The 16,464-nt window shown below is 51.3% G+C and overlaps 3 protein-coding genes across 3 annotated transcripts in view; all 3 read left to right on the forward strand.

Moving 5' to 3' along the window:
• Window positions 1-32: 32 nt before the first annotated feature.
• Window positions 33-7,347, forward strand: MPZL3 (myelin protein zero like 3). The gene is made up of 7 exons (XM_085303154.1): window positions 33-60; window positions 189-212; window positions 905-1,071; window positions 2,065-2,275; window positions 3,052-3,217; window positions 4,051-4,114; window positions 6,134-7,347. The coding sequence occupies exons 1-7, from the start codon at window positions 33-35 to the stop codon at window positions 6,158-6,160; spliced, it is 687 nt and encodes a 228-aa protein (XP_085159280.1). The 3' UTR covers window positions 6,161-7,347.
• Window positions 7,348-8,599: 1,252 nt separating this feature from the next.
• JAML (junction adhesion molecule like) lies at window positions 8,600-14,841 on the forward strand. Its single transcript, XM_085303169.1, has 8 exons — window positions 8,600-8,735; window positions 10,487-10,535; window positions 12,040-12,200; window positions 12,567-12,792; window positions 12,966-13,092; window positions 13,547-13,607; window positions 14,003-14,098; window positions 14,311-14,841. The coding sequence occupies exons 2-8, from the start codon at window positions 10,493-10,495 to the stop codon at window positions 14,476-14,478; spliced, it is 882 nt and encodes a 293-aa protein (XP_085159295.1). The 5' UTR covers window positions 8,600-8,735; window positions 10,487-10,492; the 3' UTR covers window positions 14,479-14,841.
• A 1,289-nt stretch (window positions 14,842-16,130) lies between these two features.
• SCN2B (sodium voltage-gated channel beta subunit 2) overlaps window positions 16,131-16,464 on the forward strand; it is a 4,871-nt gene continuing 4,537 nt past the window's right edge. Inside the window, exon 1 of the mRNA XM_085303086.1 lies at window positions 16,131-16,331. Within this exon, the coding sequence (XP_085159212.1) occupies window positions 16,169-16,331 (163 nt within the window). The 5' untranslated portion in view covers window positions 16,131-16,168. The remainder of the gene's footprint in view (window positions 16,332-16,464) is intronic.

Genomic DNA, 16,464 nt, shown 5'->3' on the forward strand with positions numbered 1-16,464 from the left:
GGCGGGGGCGGGGGCCCTCCGCGGCGGCCCGGATGCGCCTCGCGGGCCCGGCGGCGGCCGGTAGCTTGGTGCCCGCAGCCGGCCTCTGCCCGCCTTGGTGCCGCTCGGCTGCCCGCGCCGAGGCCTTTGGGATCGCGGGCTGGTGCGGAGAGGGGTTTGCTGCCAGCTCCTCCGTCCCGCGTTGATAGCTGCCCGAGCTAGCACGGGAGCGGGTAAACCTGCGCAGATACCTGCCCCGGCCGAGCCTGGCCGGCTCCGGCGTCCGCTGCGGCCGGCGGGGCAGCGCTGCAGGGGGAGCAGAGCACCCCATAATAGATTCTGGCAAGCGGGAGCAGGAGGCGTGCGGCGGGGAAGCGCGAWCGGTGCCCTGGCTGACGGGTGGGCAGGAATGCTGCCCTGGGCTGCAGCATGCCCCCTCGCAGCGGAMCGGGGCAGAAGCTGCTGCACAGCATGAAAACGAGCAGCGCGGGGGCTTGCTGCTGCCGAGTGGTCTTGACCCAGGACGTGTGCGAGTTGCTGGCCGTGTCAGCTTGGGGCGAGTCACGCAGGGCCAGAACTGCCCTAAGGGAGTCTAAAGCTGGCACTTGGGAGCTCCTCAGAGAGTCCCCGATTGAGTTTCTCAGCTCTGTAACCTGTGCATCTCCACATCCTAATAGCTGTAGGTTTTTGGTGGTATTGTCCARATAAACACTTTTACTGGGGCTAATCTCAATCCAGCAGAAAACAGACTAGGGGACTTGTCTGGGTTTTTTGTGAATTTTGTGATGGGGGGGTAGCCACTGCTGTGCCCCTGCCTTTGAACTGAGGTCAGGTGGTGCATGCGTCAGTACTTCTGGGGCACCCTCGCTCCTGTGCCTTGCAACAAGAATCTAATCCTTGTCCTTTGGACTTGTTCCTCCGTCAGGTGTCTGCGGTGCTCTTTCCCTGGAAATTAAAGCCAGTTCTAAAGTGCARGCTTTCATTGGTGAACAAGCATTGTTGAAGTGTTCATTCACATCCAGTTCTCCCATCACTGAGAGCCTGACAGTAGACTGGACATACCGACCCCTCACGAGTGGTCACATGGAGACAGTAAGTAGAGCGGGGAGCCTTTTCTAGTGGAGACTGGCCAGGCCTCTGTGCATGTTGAAAATCCTACCATATTTTTTTTTCCATTTGCCTTGGTGTGCTTCTCTATCACTTTGTGATTTGAGACTCTCATTGTTACCTTATCTCCTATGCAGAATTGCTTTAGCGTCCCTTGGGCAAAAAGCCCAATACGTAATAGCATAATGATGATAAATTACATCTTTGGCTTTTGACACAAGTGCATATTGTATGCAGATATGAATGGAATAACTGTGAAGAAACTGATTGAGAGGTTTCTTGAAAGAAGCTGTACCCTTGCAGTCCTGTCATGTAGTTGTCTGCTCATATATCTTGTCTTGGAGTGATAAGAACATGTGTGTAATGACAGTCTGAAGAGAGCAATGATGACAGTCTCTAAGGTCTATGGACTGTTACTTCGTCYTGTTGGCACCGTTGTGAAAGCTGAGTGTTGTTAAATAAATCGGAAAGTGGAAATCTCTCATTCAAGGCAGAAACATGAAATGCACATCTTTGGATTATCAGTGATGGCTACTGCCTGAAGAGTTTGAGTTCTTTGTAATGTCCTTGTATCTAGAACAACTTCTGCTTGTGTGACCTGTGGTCTGCTAAGTCTCCCTAGACAGGACAGCAGGTGAAAACTGCAGGAAGCAGAAGCTGAAGAACTGCACGAGGCTAGGAACTTGCTTCTGTTTCTCAAATGAAGATCTGCAAAAGGGAACAAGACGGTCAGGGGGGCAGAGGGGACAGCGATGGATGCGGGGGCTGAGGCCAGTAGATACAAGTTTTGGAGACTTGATGAAATGGGACTAATTCAGAATTGCCACGTAGGAACCCAGAGAGGTCTCCTGYATAAGAGGTATTCCATCCGTCTTTTTAACGTGTATTCTTTTATATTAAAAATCCAAAGAGGGAGTTTACTTTGATTTCTTAGGAGAGAGTTTTATTGGAGCAATTATTGTCTTTACCTTCTTCTAGATTTTTCATTATCAATCTGTGGCCTACCCAACAACAGTGGGAAAGTTCAAAGACAGAATATCTTGGATTGGGAATGTTGCCAAGGGTGATGCTTCCATTGCTATCCAAAGCCTAGTGATGAGTGATAACGGGACCTTCATCTGCAGCGTGAAGAATCCTCCGGACGTGTACCACAACATTCCCCAGACAGTATTGATAGTTACGGAGAGGGGTAAGCCTCCATTTCAACAATAAGCCCTCATCTACGTGATGCATTTCATCTTTGTCAGAATATTACAAGCTGAGCATCACATGTGAAACTGGTTTCCTCAAGCTCCACGTAGGAATTTCGGCAAGAGTTACCTTAGCCCTTCTTTCTTAACCTAAATATACTGAGAACCATTTAATTCATTAGGAACAGGAAATGATGGAGGAAACTGCGGTGAARACAGAAAGCAGAAATGTACGTTTGTTTAGCCTGAGCACGAACAGGACGCTTTCCCTATAAACAACAGAAGCACAGATCACCCTGAACATCRTGAGGGCTTAGCACATGTGCAGATGTGATCAAAGGTGACTGGTTGCTTTCCTGGATGCTCAGTGCATAGTTCAGGAATTCCAGTCTTCCCATCTAGCAACAGTAGAACAAGTTGCACTGTATAAGAAATATTCRTCTAAAAATGCTATCATACCACAAATACTTAATTTAGTAATGCTCCATTTCCTTGTCTGTCCTACATGTGAGAGCTGCCCTAGATTTGCAGTTTGAACATGCTGATAAAGATGCGTTGTGACTGCCTTCCATTGCAGATTTTGTATACAAAGCACTCTGCTGAGCAGGATATGGGATAGGAGTCCTGCAGACTTGATCACAAGCTGTTTCAACTCTGCCAGCTCTGTGTTTTATATGAAAAGGCCAACAGCCTGTGTCCCGGATGACTGTCGCAGGAACTAAAGARAGTCATATTTTACTATTGATACAGCCGGGCTGTTTTTACTCTCTTGCAGGTCTTTCCTTCCAGCTAACTTCAGCAATGCTGTTGTCCATATTAGTATTTCTTCCCTCCATAATTGTGGTCATTCTGCTGTTGGTGAGGATGGGAAGGAAATTTGGAGTGCTGAGGTCGAAGAAAAAAACTGGCTGCAAGAAATCCTCCATTGAAGTGTCTGATGAGTAAGTTCRGGCTGGAACCTAAATCCTATTTTTCCACTTCATCCTGTAGGCACAAGACTTCTTTGCAGTCCTTCATTTTTTAACCCTCAGCACTTGCAGTTTTGCCACTGAGATCTACTGCTCTGTGAGCCTAATTTAGCTAGTGGTCAGCAAGCCTTTGGAAAATCCCTGTGCTGGAGCATAAACTACATGCTATATATCCTCTTTTTTCTGTTAACAGCATGAAGTGGTGGAACTGAAACAGGTTATGGTTAGAGAATTTTTCACTTCTGTGTTGAGATTTATWTCAGCCTATATCAGCAAGATATATTGCTGATGTGGGTTTTGATATCAAGTGTCCATAACAACACAGGCTAAATAATGCCAGCCAGTTCCTTTGATAATGGTGTGAGCAGAAACGCCAAGGATGGAATGGACTCGAGAGACTGAATTCCCTTCTGAGCTGGAGAGGATGCTCTGCTAGCAGGGTTCAGCATGGTGGTTGCATTGAGAATAGTGAGACAACACTGCTACTGCTGGAATTGTACCTGTTTCTGCACTGAGTTCATTACTAAAATTTAGTGCARGTTACTACAGCATTTTGGTTAGTTTTGTAAAGTTTTCCAAGAGCAACATTTGTTGTATACTCCTTCATAGCACTTGTTACATGAAATGCCTGCCTTGGAAATAAGGGACCTAACCCTTTTTATTCCTTTTGAATTTGCTATGCAGAATTAAAGGGCTGAGGAAAAGCCTTCAGTTCAGTGTGGCAGAGGTAGAATTCAGTCTGTACAAGACACAAGTGCGTATGTTGGGGGGAAAGAGTCCAACCTAATCCTKTGCTTGTTCTGCAGGCCTGAACACGCAGAGATGGACAGCTGCTTGGGGAGCCTCAGAATCTGGTGCTGGARGTGTGTGGTAAGTGAAAGTTGATGTTTTCGTAAGTGGTTTTGTCAATTTCGGTACTCGGGGGAGGTGCTGAGAGCAGCAGGTAGAGCTGCAGAGAGGCATCCCAGGGGGCTAGGCTTATGCTCCTTGCTGTTTTCCACAACTGGGCTGTTGGAAGTGAGAACTGCTAGTCAAACTAGAACCCCCAKTCATTCCTGGGGAGGAAAGTTATCCTGAGATACACCAAACTGATTTTTCATTTGATGTACGCATTGCAATCAAAGCTCGCATCTCAAGATGAAAATTCAGTGTTTTAAGTGGTAGCTACTGTCCTGTGTACTTTCTGTAAAGTCTCTGCAAAACCAGGTTTGGGCTCTATGTTCTGGATTTGATAGTTCTGTAGTGGGGAATGGAGGCAGAAATATTTAAACCTGCTTTGTTTTTTGCAAAGATGGGAGCATGCAGTCTTGCATCRTTCTTGAAGATCTCCCTACTTGCACTGTTTTGGTCACAACAATCCTGCTGAACTCTCAGGGTTTTTTGTTTGTTAGGATTTTTTGTGAGGTGCAGGTTGTCTTCTAATTCTGTTCACCTGCTACTGTAGTGGCTAACTCTTGTTACTGGGTATGTGTTGTACTGGAATTGCTRAATGTTCTTCCCACTTGCTATATTTGTTTTGTAAAAAATGCATCTGAAGTTCTGCATGCTGGCATTAACTGCCACAGCCAAAAGTGTATCATGCTCCAGAGATAAGCTCCTGAATATGCCTAAGTTGAGTGGTTTTTTTTGTTTGTTTGTTTTCTCTTTAATATCATACAGAGCAAGGTGCACCTTTGTAATACATAGTCAAGGAGTATGTTAAGGGATTAAATACATGTTGCTGTTTTAATGCCAGTGATTTAAAATGTATTAAATGCATGAGCTTTCAAACCGGTGTATGCTGAGAGTTTCTATGCTTTAATAAATACAGAATAAAAAATGAGCAATTTATACAAGTTACCTATTACCTATGAAATATTTGAAGTCCTAAACCAGATGCAATGGTTGCAAAGTAGCAGCATCAGGAATGAGAATTTTTAGAAGTGTGAAAAGCAGAAAATCTTTTWTCCAAAAGGGAGAGTTGCCATGGCAGATGGAAGGGCTGTTGCAAGTGACACATGCTGGGGAGCAAGGAGGCACCGTGCCTGTATTGGAAGTGGAGAGGGGGAAAAAGTGGGAGCCCAGATTCAGTGAGAGAAGTGCCATCAGATAGTTGGAGATCTAAAAAAATGGAAAAGGTTATTGTCTTTTCATCCTTCAAATGAAGGCAAATTTGAATGCTATAATTCTGTTCCTTTCCTATTGAGTATTTTGTCAGTAATTGAAACTTGACTCTCTGATATCAAAATATTTAGCATAGCAAGTTTCTGGACACCCTGCCTTACTTGTTTTAGTATTTCTGCTTCTTGAAGTGCCTGTCACATGCCTTTTTCATGCTTAATATGGTATAAAATAATGAAACTGTTCAGACTAAAAATGGACTGCAAAGTTGGTGAGATTTCCTGGGTAGGGCTGYTATATTTGAACCACTTTTCAAGTTGAGAGCTGCAGTGCTGGAGCATGAAGATGCCATAAAATGACTGCTATGGTTAAAAGAACGGACGATGGGGATCTGAAAGTCTGCGGTTGGTCATACCTGAAAAACGCAATGACTTGGGCTGCTCTGGGCCTACTCTGTAGGAACTAGTGGTGCTTTTTAGGAAGGCTGGTATCTGCCCTTGGTATGTTTCGTCTCTTGCTTGAGGTTTAGCTGCTGCTTCTCTTAAAACATGCTTCCCATGTTGATTATGCAGTGGCAATTCATCTGTGTTTGTCTGTGACAGGTCAGACAGATCTAGCTGCAAGTAGTTACGTAACTACAAGACATATGGCTTTTTCAAGCACACCGACGTTTGGGGAAACACTTAGGCTCTTGTCAAAAGCCTAATAGACTCAGAATTTTGTTGAAGTCATGAATTGCTTCACATATTCACACATGGACTCAATTTCTTTCTCCATCTCCCCGTTTAGGACACGGATGAGGAAGAGCCATACTGATGAGTGACCAAAGCTATGCATAAAGAGCAAAATTTCAGCATTGAAAATCTTGGCTAGATAGGTACGAAGGCTGCTGGATAACCAACACAGATTGAAGGAGCTGCTCTGCTCTTGAAGGGTTGGAAAAATAAAGCTGATGGGATAATTCATTTTTATTCAAGCACAGAAATAATGAAAGATTTTTGAAATCTTCTAATTTATTGGAAAAAAAAAAACTCTTAAAACCTCACTTCTCCAGTGCCCGCAGCAACCTCAGTGCCCGCAGCAACCTCAGTGCCCGCAGCAACCTCAGTGCCTACAGTTGTACAGCTTGTTACTCACCAGCAATCTGACAATGCGTATTTCTTTGTTTACATGCTCATCTGTTTATTGTCATGGTGATATCCCTCTTTTTCTGTGCCCTTGCAATCAAATTGCCTGAAGCACAAGCTAATCCAGAGCAATATGGCAGCTCTCTAAGGTGATGATCGCTGTGCATTGGCAAAATTTTCTTCTCAATTCTTTTGGAACATATTTGCCAAAGACTTATACTAGCTTGACTAGATTGGTATTTGGCACGCTTGGTCTTTGGATTATGGGAACCAACTGCATTTTAATTGTTTCTTGGGGTGATCTGCCGTTTAATTACAGCATGACCACTTTGTTCCTACTGTTTTCTGATTTTATTTTTAAGTCTGTTTGCCACAGTACTGTTATCTTACATTRTTGCATTTAATTTTTTTTGTCCAACAACTGCATCAGTACCTGCACCTCCTAGTGCGTGTAGAAGTGAAGCCCAATTCACATATAACTGATTTAAAATCAGAAATGCAAATGGGGACTGTGGACCTGGGATAACGTAAAACCCTATCTACCTCAGGCATTGACTGAAGACAGTGTTCAAAGCAAGGCTCCATGTTCAGGAGAACAATCATGTTGTTTGTCTCTTCTAGGTACAATTTTAAAGGAACAGTCAAACATGTCGGTACTGCCCTGTAAGAAAGAGAGTACTTTCTCTTTCATTAACGTTACTCAATAATGGATATCATAGATGAGAGCAGTGAAATTCCTCTCTGTGTAGTACCCGAAGAGCTCTACTTGTTTTCTGTATGTGGCATTGATCAAATAGTCCCTTTACATATGTGTCAATGTTTACTGCCAACTTTGTGCCATTACTAATAAACTGCTTTGTTTCCTTTTGGGCTGCARGTTTATTTATTTATGGTCTTTATGGTTGATACAGGTAAATGTTGCAGAGTTATAGGAAGTCATAAACCTGCCATTCTGCCCAGTTGCTTACCTCTAGAAATTGTTCTGTGGTGATGGAATTGATGTTTATGAAACAGACTTGACTCAAAAGGGAACGTGTATTCTGTCCCCATTTAGGAGCTTTGCGATGACTGCCAATGTTGACGTGTGTTGGAGTCACTGTAATTGTCCCTGTGTTCCTGACTCTGCAAAGCAGGTTAGCTGTAGTCCTTTGCCTCCAGATAAAAAATATACTTTTCTTTTGCCTGTAATAAAATAATATTTAGAAAGTTGGTGCTTCCTGGTGACAAAATACTTCTCCTAACCAAAACTGTCCAGAGAAAGGATGTTGATGGGACTGATTTTACAGCCCAGGGGGAAGTGGCTTTGCTGTTCCACTTTCAGGAACAGTATGTAATTCAGTTCTTTCTGGAAATGAGTAACTGCTCTTGTCTATAAAATGTTTGCCTTTAACTGAGACCACTTTAAATAGTGGACTATATTCTAGGTGCACCTTTTTATGGTCCAAAGCTAGGTTGCCACCTGGAAGCTAATAGTGTTTGGGATTGTGAATAGTTTTGAGCATGAGCAAAGCTTAGCTTTCTCTTCCTTTGCTAGCTGCATGGAAGTTGCTCTGTGCTCCATTAAAACCARTTTACTGGAGTAGAATATGGCAATTGCTGTGGTACCCCATAGGAAGGGAGAAAATGAAAATACGCTTTTAAAATGACTGGGGATTGGGGCGGGGGGAAACCAGCAGAAAACAACCTATGCTCTGTGTCCTGTCTTTGTGTTTGAAAATAGAGAAGCAAACTATGCCATGAAAACATTGTTGACAACGGCTTTTTGGCCATAAGATGCCTGCTAAGCTGTGGCTCCTGMTTAACCTGCTCTGATCCCCAAAAAACTAAGCCAGAGGGGAGCATAGGTTTCTTGCCAAGAATCTCTCCRTTCGTGATTTGCTACATAATGACTGCTCATATCTGCCTGCTGCAGTCAGTGGACTGGGACTGAGTCACATCTTGTATCTGTGGTGAATGTCTTCTCCTTATGAAGTTGTACACCTATTATCTGCACTCAGGCACAGGTACACATCTGTAATTCTCCTCACCTCTCTGTACTGGTCCCTTCTGCCTCCTGATTTGTCAGTACCCCAGTCTGGCTGTCAACTTCCTCTTGCAAGTTACAAGTGACCACCAAACTGAACCTGAAACAAGAGCCCTGAAACCAAAGGCTGCTAACTGAGTAAATCTCAAGAGGATTTACTATCTGCTTCATTCAGAGTCTCTGAATTAGTCACTGAAGAACCCTTCACACAAGACAGGTTGCCTGCCTCAGGCCACATAGGGTGAGTATTGTTTGCTATAATGTTTACTTTTTTTTTTTTCCCCTTTTCCTGAAAAGAGAAGGGGGGAGACTTTGAAGTGCTCAGAGTTCAGATCCCATGTGCAAAAGTAGGAAAACGCAAGGGTGGTATGTCTGCATATTTCATTTTCKATCTATTCAGTAAAGGTAATTATCCTGTGGAGGAATTTGGATGCGTCAGTATTGTATTAACCATAACAGCCTTGGTGAGCGGGTGCTGCCTTCAGATGATGTGCATGGTGCACTCATTTACTTGTGCATGCCGCAGAAAGAGACCTGGCAAACGTGCGTTCAAAGGCAGGATGAGAATGTATTCTGAGAAATAGGACAACTCAGTCTAGAAAGGATTTGAGGAAAAGAGTCACAGCCTCTGAATAGCACAGCAGCTTGAGTGTAGAGAGCTTTGGAAGTTCCGAGCATAAACCTCACGGGGGGAGGGGGGGATTTCTGCGTACTGAAGGTTATTTTGTTTTTTTAAGTTGGCTCCTAGTTGGAACCTGGAACGGAGGTGGTCCTGGAAAGCTATGGCTCTGAGAAGTGCTGCACCAGCTGAGAGCTTTGGAGCTGAGCATGAAATCTGCTGTGTTTGTAGGTCATGTGTGCGCGATATTCAGAGCGAGCATGATTTGCACAGTAAATTGTATCATGGCAGAAATGCAAACAGCATATTCAAACCACATGTTTCTTTCCCCTCCGCCTCCAAGAAACCCAACACCCAAACAGCTCTTGTTTTTGAAAGGCAGATTTGAGAGAATCGTAGCAGGCTTGATGCCACTTCTCAGGATTTTGTTTATGAARGGAGGAGGATGATGATGAAAAGTAGAGGTGGTTTTATGTCATTGACTGTAGGCCAGAAAGCCATGCACATACTGCAAAGGCTTTGTAACTGTTTCTCAGCTTAGAACAGACTTGTGTGTCCCCCAGCAGCTGCTGTTGGGCCTGCCTGAGTCTATAAGGGCGTTTAGGAGCTTGCCACACTGAGAAAAATGCATTGGGAAAGAAAAAGGAATTATCAAGCACCTCTTGCATTTTAATCCATGCGTGAGCACTGGCTAGCTTACTGCTGGTAATGACAGYTCTTCCTTGGGCTTCAGGACATTTCTACCATATGTAGAAAGAAGAGGCCAGTTTTCATTGTTACAGAAGTTGCAGAGGGTCAAACTGCATGCAGTGATCAGACAGCTCTGTTTGAACAGACCCTGGAGGATTCAAGCAGAAGTTTTCACCATGTGCAGCACCCTGAGGCAGGGAATTTATGCCCAGCGTGAGGGGTCTGTGTTTTTAGGATCTGTATCCAAACTTCTCTGAGTGTGTAATAGAAAAAACCATTGCATTGCTATCTGAGCAGAATTAACGTTTCTACACGTCTCAGTTCAGCAGCTAGAGACTCGACCCTCAAACCACCGGAAAGTTTCATTACTTGGGGGAAATGCAAAGGTGCTTCAGGCAGAGCCCTCCCCTCTCTCTCTCTCTTCCTTTCTAGAGCTCAGAGCACTCGCAAACAAAGCAGTATCTGACATTTGTGCTTCACTGGGTCTCAGGCTCCCACCTGTTAACAGTGCTTTGTGGGGCTAAGTTCAAGAGCTTGAACATCCAAAGAAGTACCGGTTGCATCCCTGTCCAAAGACCTGAAGAAAGTGTTTTATTGACTCTGTGGTTCAATTCAGTTGTGAGCAGTTGGCGTCCTTTGCCAGGGAAAGCTGACCTATGTGAACCTTCTGCTGTTCTTTTTAGAGTAAGATGAAGGTGTTACTGACCCTGCCTCTGATGCCGACGTTGCTGGGTAAGCTGTAAGTCATCCTGGTGCTTCTATCCAGGTGCTTCTATCCACCTTGCGTGCTTTCCCCCTTGCTTTTGCTGAAAGACCTATCCAGTCTCTTCCTGCTGTGAGAGTCTCTCTGGTGGAAATGTTACTATTGGGGATTTGCAGGCACACAGGCCTGGGAGCATTAAGCCTGCTCCTGGGGACCAGCAACTCCTTTGATCTGTGCGTGCTGTGCGCTCCCTTCCTGCCCAGCTTACATACTAGGCCTTGAACTGCAAGTGTGTCCTTGTGTGGAGACCTGCCCTTGCTCTGCTCAGAAAGACTAGAACTGCTTTGCAAGTCTAAATGCAAGGAAAGGCTTCCAAGGTATTGATTTTGGCTTTGCTCAACGCAACTGGCTCCCTTAGGCTCCTCTTCAGAGCCCCTTAGGCATATTCTTCAGTTTGGTTCCACAGATGGTCGAGCCTRAAGAAACTTGTTTGGGAAACTGTAGCACTTTGCATTTATTATTCACAGGGCACTAGACAAGTACTGGGTGTTTTGTCAGGGCCTAGTCCTCAGTGGCTTGTGGAAGAGYGGCTAAGACACCAGGAAACATCTACCTGCCCAAGCAGCTCCCCCTGAATCRGCTCACTGCGTCCTGACAAACGAGTGCCAGAGATGTTGCTCCTCTTCCAGCCATATTTTGGCAGTGCTTTCTCTTCCTCCTTGTGGTCTGCATTGTTTCCCTCTTCTCAAGGGCTCTGCTCTGCCCTGTTTTTCCAGGCATGCAGCTGCATCTCTCTGTTGCTATTTTGACTACGTGGATGTTGGGGCATGGAGGGTTTGTGCTGGTGAGCCACATGGATTTCTTAGGCCCCGTTGCTTCTGTTTCCTAACACACGCTTTCTGGCCCCCCGTCTCGGCAGCTGCTTCACGCAGGCTGTGTCAGCTCCATGCTCTTTGATGTTCCTTTGTTTGTTTCCCCTGACTGGTTTCTCCAGAAACCTTCAGCAGTAGTTATGTGGCCACACAAGTCTCAGGCCMGGGTCAGGAGCCTGTGAGCAAGAAGTAAGGAAGCCACATGAACAGGTTATGAAAGGAGGAACTGAAATTCATGTTGAGTTGCCTCTGGCCTCATGAGATGACAGCAACACTGGTTCTCCCAGCCACTGACTCACAAGAATAACCCTGCAGGAGCCACAGCCTTTGGCTCCGAGAAGCGAAGGGCTGGGGCTGTGCTACGAGTCCTGAGGTGACTTTTCTGCCTTTTTTTCTGCATAGCTTGTTCAAGGAGCACAGCAGCCCCAGTTGCTGTGCTTACTCAGGCCGGGGAGGATGTGCTGCCCTGCCTCCCAGACACACCAAGAGCAGGCCTCAGGGAGAGGCTTTGCCTGTACAGGGAGGAGGGCCTCGCTGTCATGCTCTGGACTGGCCAGTCCCTTTACCCCAGGCTTTTCTGGAGCATAGATATCTGTGGGGAGGGGCAGGCTGCATCTTGTAGTCCTCCCTGGACTCATTCTGCTCTCCTTGTCCCTGGCAGAGATATGCAGTGGGTTGGCTGGCTGGGTGTTCATGCAGCCTCAGCTCCAAGCCTACTCCGGGGACTCTGTCCTGCTGCAGTGCCACCTCCTAGACTCGGTGGCCAAGGGCTGGACCATGGTGAAAGTGGACTGGCTGCGCGTGCCACGAGCTGGAAAGCAGGTGAGTCAAGAGCGGTGGTGGGACTGACGCAGGGGTAGGTGGCAAGGTAGGACAAGTGAGCAGGTCAGCATCACTGCTCTTGGGAGGCTGCAGGAAAGCCTGCCTGGCSCAGGCCATGAGGTGGGAAGACCCCTATCTGGTGGCTGCATACTTCCACATGCTGTCTGTGGCCCTGCAGCTCTCGGCGTAGGGTGTTGGGGCTTTCCACAGACCGTGTGGGAATGAGCTGGGCTCTCTTGCACACAGAGCACGCTCGCTGAGGGCAGAGGAAGTCAGCAGATCAGAGGGCTCTCGCACAAGGAACACACGCAGGCAGTGCCCTGTCCCCTAGGCTCCTTTCACCTGATGCCATCTACCTCCTGGCAGGAGGAGATGGTGTTTTATTACTACAGCAACCACAGCATCCCCGTGGGCCGTTTCCGGGACCGGGTGCGGTGGCAGGGGGACATCTCACGCTGGGATGGCTCCATCCAGCTGCAAGACGCACGGGTGAATGACAGCGGCACGTACGTGTGCGAGATCCGGCTGCTGCAGCAGAGCAGCATCTTCAAGAACCACACGGTGCTGCACGTCAGCCCCATGGCGCGGAGAGGTGCGTGCCCTGCGACAGCTCCCTCTCGCATCTCCGTGCCCCGTCCCCCACGGGCCCTGCAATGCAGGGGAGGGACGGGGCCGTGTCTGCAGAGGCTTTCAGCCCTGCCAGCACAGTTCCTGGGTGGCRGGGCTGTGGTCCACGTGCCTCCCTGCCTTGTGTCTCCGCAGCAGGACACGGAACAGCGGGTGCCCAGGCCTCTGCAGCCCCGGGGAACGCTGGATTTTGGAGCATGGTTGTGGGCTGCGGCTGCGTGGCTGTTGTGCTGGCTTTCCTGGCAGGACTTGGCCTGAGGAGGAGGTACCACTGCTAGCTAGCAATGGGTTCTCAGGGCTGAGCAGAGCATCTCCGCGGTCCCTCCTGCACCTGCTCTCCCTGACCAGCACCGGCCTGGCTGCCCCGCATCCGGGCTGCAGCTGGGGGAACCGGAGGCCTCATCCCGGCCAGCGCGTCGCCCTGCCGCGAAGCGGGGCTCGGGCTCGGGCTCCTGCTGCCCTCTAGTGTCGCGCTGCCCTGGCACACCTCCCCCTGCTTCCCCATCTCCCGGGCTCCCTGCTGCCTTGGGAGACCCGCACCCTGCGCGGGAGAAGCCGGGGAGCCTGCGCCGGGCACTGCGCGCCCCAGGACAGGGGCAAGGCAGGGACGGCCGGGCTGGCGTGAGGGCACTCTACCGTCCCGGGAGAGGGAGGTCGGGGACAGGAGGAGCCCGTGACGCCTCTTGCCTGAGCTAACGCTGCTGCTGCCTCCTCTCCAGGTCTGCAGCCAACACCGCTCCGAAGAGGAGCGGAGACAGCGGCAGCAAGAGCAAGGCGGAGGTAAGAGCTCCGGCGGAGCAGGCCGATCCGAGTGGAAGCGCCCAGGCCACCTCGGCGGCAGCCAGGAATGAGGGGAACGGCGGGGAGGAGTGGCAAGAGAAAGGCAGGGATGGGAAGCAGGGGAGCGCGAGGCGGGCGCGGAGCCGGCCAGCCCCCCGCAGCGAGGGCACGGGCGGGAGAGCCGCGCTGGCGGCCGGAGCGAGCCCCGGTCCTGCTGTCGCGCTCGGCTCGCCGTTAGGAGGAGATACGGATGGAGCAGTGAGCCGGGGGAGGCTCGGGGGGGGAATCCCGCGCCGGGCAGGCACGACCAGCCCCGTGCTGGTTCTGCGATCGAGTGGGAAGGCCCCCGTGCGTTTGGCAACTGCTTGGTCCCAATCCTGATCTCCTCCTGACAGGAAGGATTTTACTCCTCAATCCCCGAAGCTGGGGCACCCAAGGCTGAGCAGGACGCAGGGAAGAAGAGCAGAGCTGAGGAGACCTACATAACCATGGTGAGGGGCCGAGCAGCCGCCCCGAGCTGGGGCAGGCGTGGGCAGGCTGCCTGCGGCAGGAGGGCTGCAGCGACCCCCGGGCAGGGCCTCCCCAGGGTGCTGGCGTGCAGGGCCCGCCGGGCCCTTCCCAGGCCGGAGGGCAGCGCCCTCACCCCTGCCCGCGCCCGCTGGCCCCGCTGCCTGCTGAGAGCGTCACGCCTTGCCCCTTGCAGCACCCCTCTTTCTTCCATGAGAACGGCATTTACGTGGAGCTGACCAGGAGGGTGATCCCGGCGGAGTGGATGGACGGGAAGAAACAGAGCGACGGAGAAAGGAAGCAACCCGACAGCAGACCGCTGGAGGTACCCCCTGTGCCCCAGGGGGGCGGCTGCAGTGTGTAAACTCCACCCAGTAGGTGTACGCAAGACACCCTTGTTCCTACGGACAGGCCAGCAGCTGCTGCGGGCAGCCCTTCCCCTGAGCACTGGTGCCACTTTGCTGTTCGCTCCGTGCCAGAGCTGCTGCTGGGACTGTCCTCTGCAGGGGGGCCACGGGAGATGTCTCTGGCTTTCTTCTCCCAGACCCCCGAGTGGGGGCACAGCAGCACAGAGCCTCCGCTCTCCAGCTTTGATCCTGGTCTGCACAGCTCCGCGTCCCGTGAAAACCATCTCCAGGAGAGCCTGCAAGGGGAGGGAGGGGGAGGTGCGCTGCAGAAGCGGTGCAGCTGTGCCACTGGTGTCTTCTGAAGGTAATAAAACTCCACTGAGGCCCAGAGAGCCTGCCCKGTTCCTGGCTTCCTTTTACTTGCTGCTTAAATAGGTGAAGCCCAAGCGTGCCAAACCCTGCTGGCCCAGGCCCGGGGAGCACCTGCACCCATACGCTGGCCTTGCGCGCAGCCCCCGACCGCCCCAGTCGGCAAGCGGCCGAGCCAGCGGGGCCATGGCGGGGGTCCCTCTGCAGCGAGGACAGCCCCCCCCACCCCCCGGGGGCGTTTAGCCGCCCGACAGGTGCGGGAGGAGAGCGGGGGCCAAGGCCCACCTCCGCCGGCGCCTCCCGCCCGCGCTGCTTCGTTTCACGTCCACACCCCACTCTCTTTTCCCGGGCCGACGGCGCCGGCCGGGGCCCCGCGTGCGGAGTGGAGCGCTTCTGCACCCCCCCGTTGCCTCCCCCTCTGTCCCGTCGCTTGCTTGCCGGGACTCTTGCGTAGGACCCCGGGCCCTTGTGCACAGGGACYGAGATGTGCCCCGGCTCCAGGATGCCTCTTGCTGATGCTGCCGTGGAGAACTGTGCCGCTCTGCTAGCTGTGGTCCGCAGGGCTGGAACTAGCTGGCCAAGTGGYGGGAGTCAGTGGCTTTCTCATCGGCATGGGGTTGCGTATAATATTCCTACTCCAGCCCCTCTGGCCCAAGCTTGCTTTGGGTGGTGTGGRACTCCTAAAGTGTGGAGGGCACCAGAGATCTTCCTCAACTCTGTTACGGCTGGGCAGAGCCTCCCATGAGAGCAGAGCTTCCCATGGCCAGGGAGGTTGCCCTTGGCTGACGTGCTGCTGGGGAAGGGTCAGTGGTGCTGGTGGAGGCTGGCACCCTCGCATCCAGCTGCCCCTGCGTCAACGCGGAGCGGGCAGGCTTGCCGGGAGCGCTTCTCCCTGCTGCAGGTCCCCCGCTGCAGCCAGGCCCGGGCCGGGCACGCCAGCGAGGCCGTGCCATGCAGCTTGCCTCCCTGCCCCGAGCAGCGTGGGGCTGAGCGCGCGCCGCAGGCGTGCGGCGGGGCCAAGGCTGCCGGGGCCAAGCTCGCTCCAGCAGCGACTTTGCCCGCCTGGAGCAAATCTCTGCGTGAGGCTGCTCCTCGGCTCGCCCGGGCGCTGTGGGAGCCCCTCAGCCGCGGGGAGCGACGCGGCGCTGCCCCCTGCCCCGGCCTGCAGCCAGCCCCCGGAGCAGGATGAGGCCAGGAGCGTTCGCCTTCTGTTCGAGGGAAATTTTTCCGCCCTCCCGCTCGCCGGGATGAAATCCACCAACCACAGCATTTACCGATTTCTTCACTGCAGCGCGGCTGGGGCCGGCCATATTGTGCTGTGGGAGCCGGGCAGCTCCGATGTTGTATGTCACCTGGAAAAAACCCCGGGCGGTCGCAAAAAGCAAACCACAACCCACCCCACCTCCTCTGCACACACAAAAGCCCTTGAAAATGAGCCCGGAAGCTCGGCTCCCGCAGCCCGCCCTGTGCCTCGCTGGCCTCAGCTTGCTCCTCGCGCTGGGTAAGTGCCGACTCGCCGCCCTGCATGCGCCCGGCTGCCAGCGGCGAGCGCCCGGCTGCGGAGAGCCGCCTCGCTGGGCCGGAGCCCCGAGCAGCCCCCGCCGGCCCCGCGGGAGCCGGGCTGCGGCTCGCCG

Source organism: Rhea americana, unplaced genomic scaffold, assembly GCF_003343005.1.
Source record: "Rhea americana isolate MKP2758 unplaced genomic scaffold, rheAme1 scaffold_197, whole genome shotgun sequence".
Taxonomy (NCBI): Eukaryota; Metazoa; Chordata; class Aves; order Rheiformes; family Rheidae; genus Rhea; species Rhea americana.

Coding starts and splice junctions, on each gene's coding strand:
- JAML (XM_085303169.1), top strand. CDS start 10,493: ATGAAGGTGTTACTGACCCTGCCTCTGATGCCGACGTTGCTGG. Junction 13,093..13,546: donor GGACTTGGCCTGAGGAGGAG/GTACCACTGCTA, acceptor CCTCCTCTCCAG/GTCTGCAGCCAACACCGCTC. Junction 14,099..14,310: donor AGGAGACCTACATAACCATG/GTGAGGGGCCGA, acceptor TGCCCCTTGCAG/CACCCCTCTTTCTTCCATGA.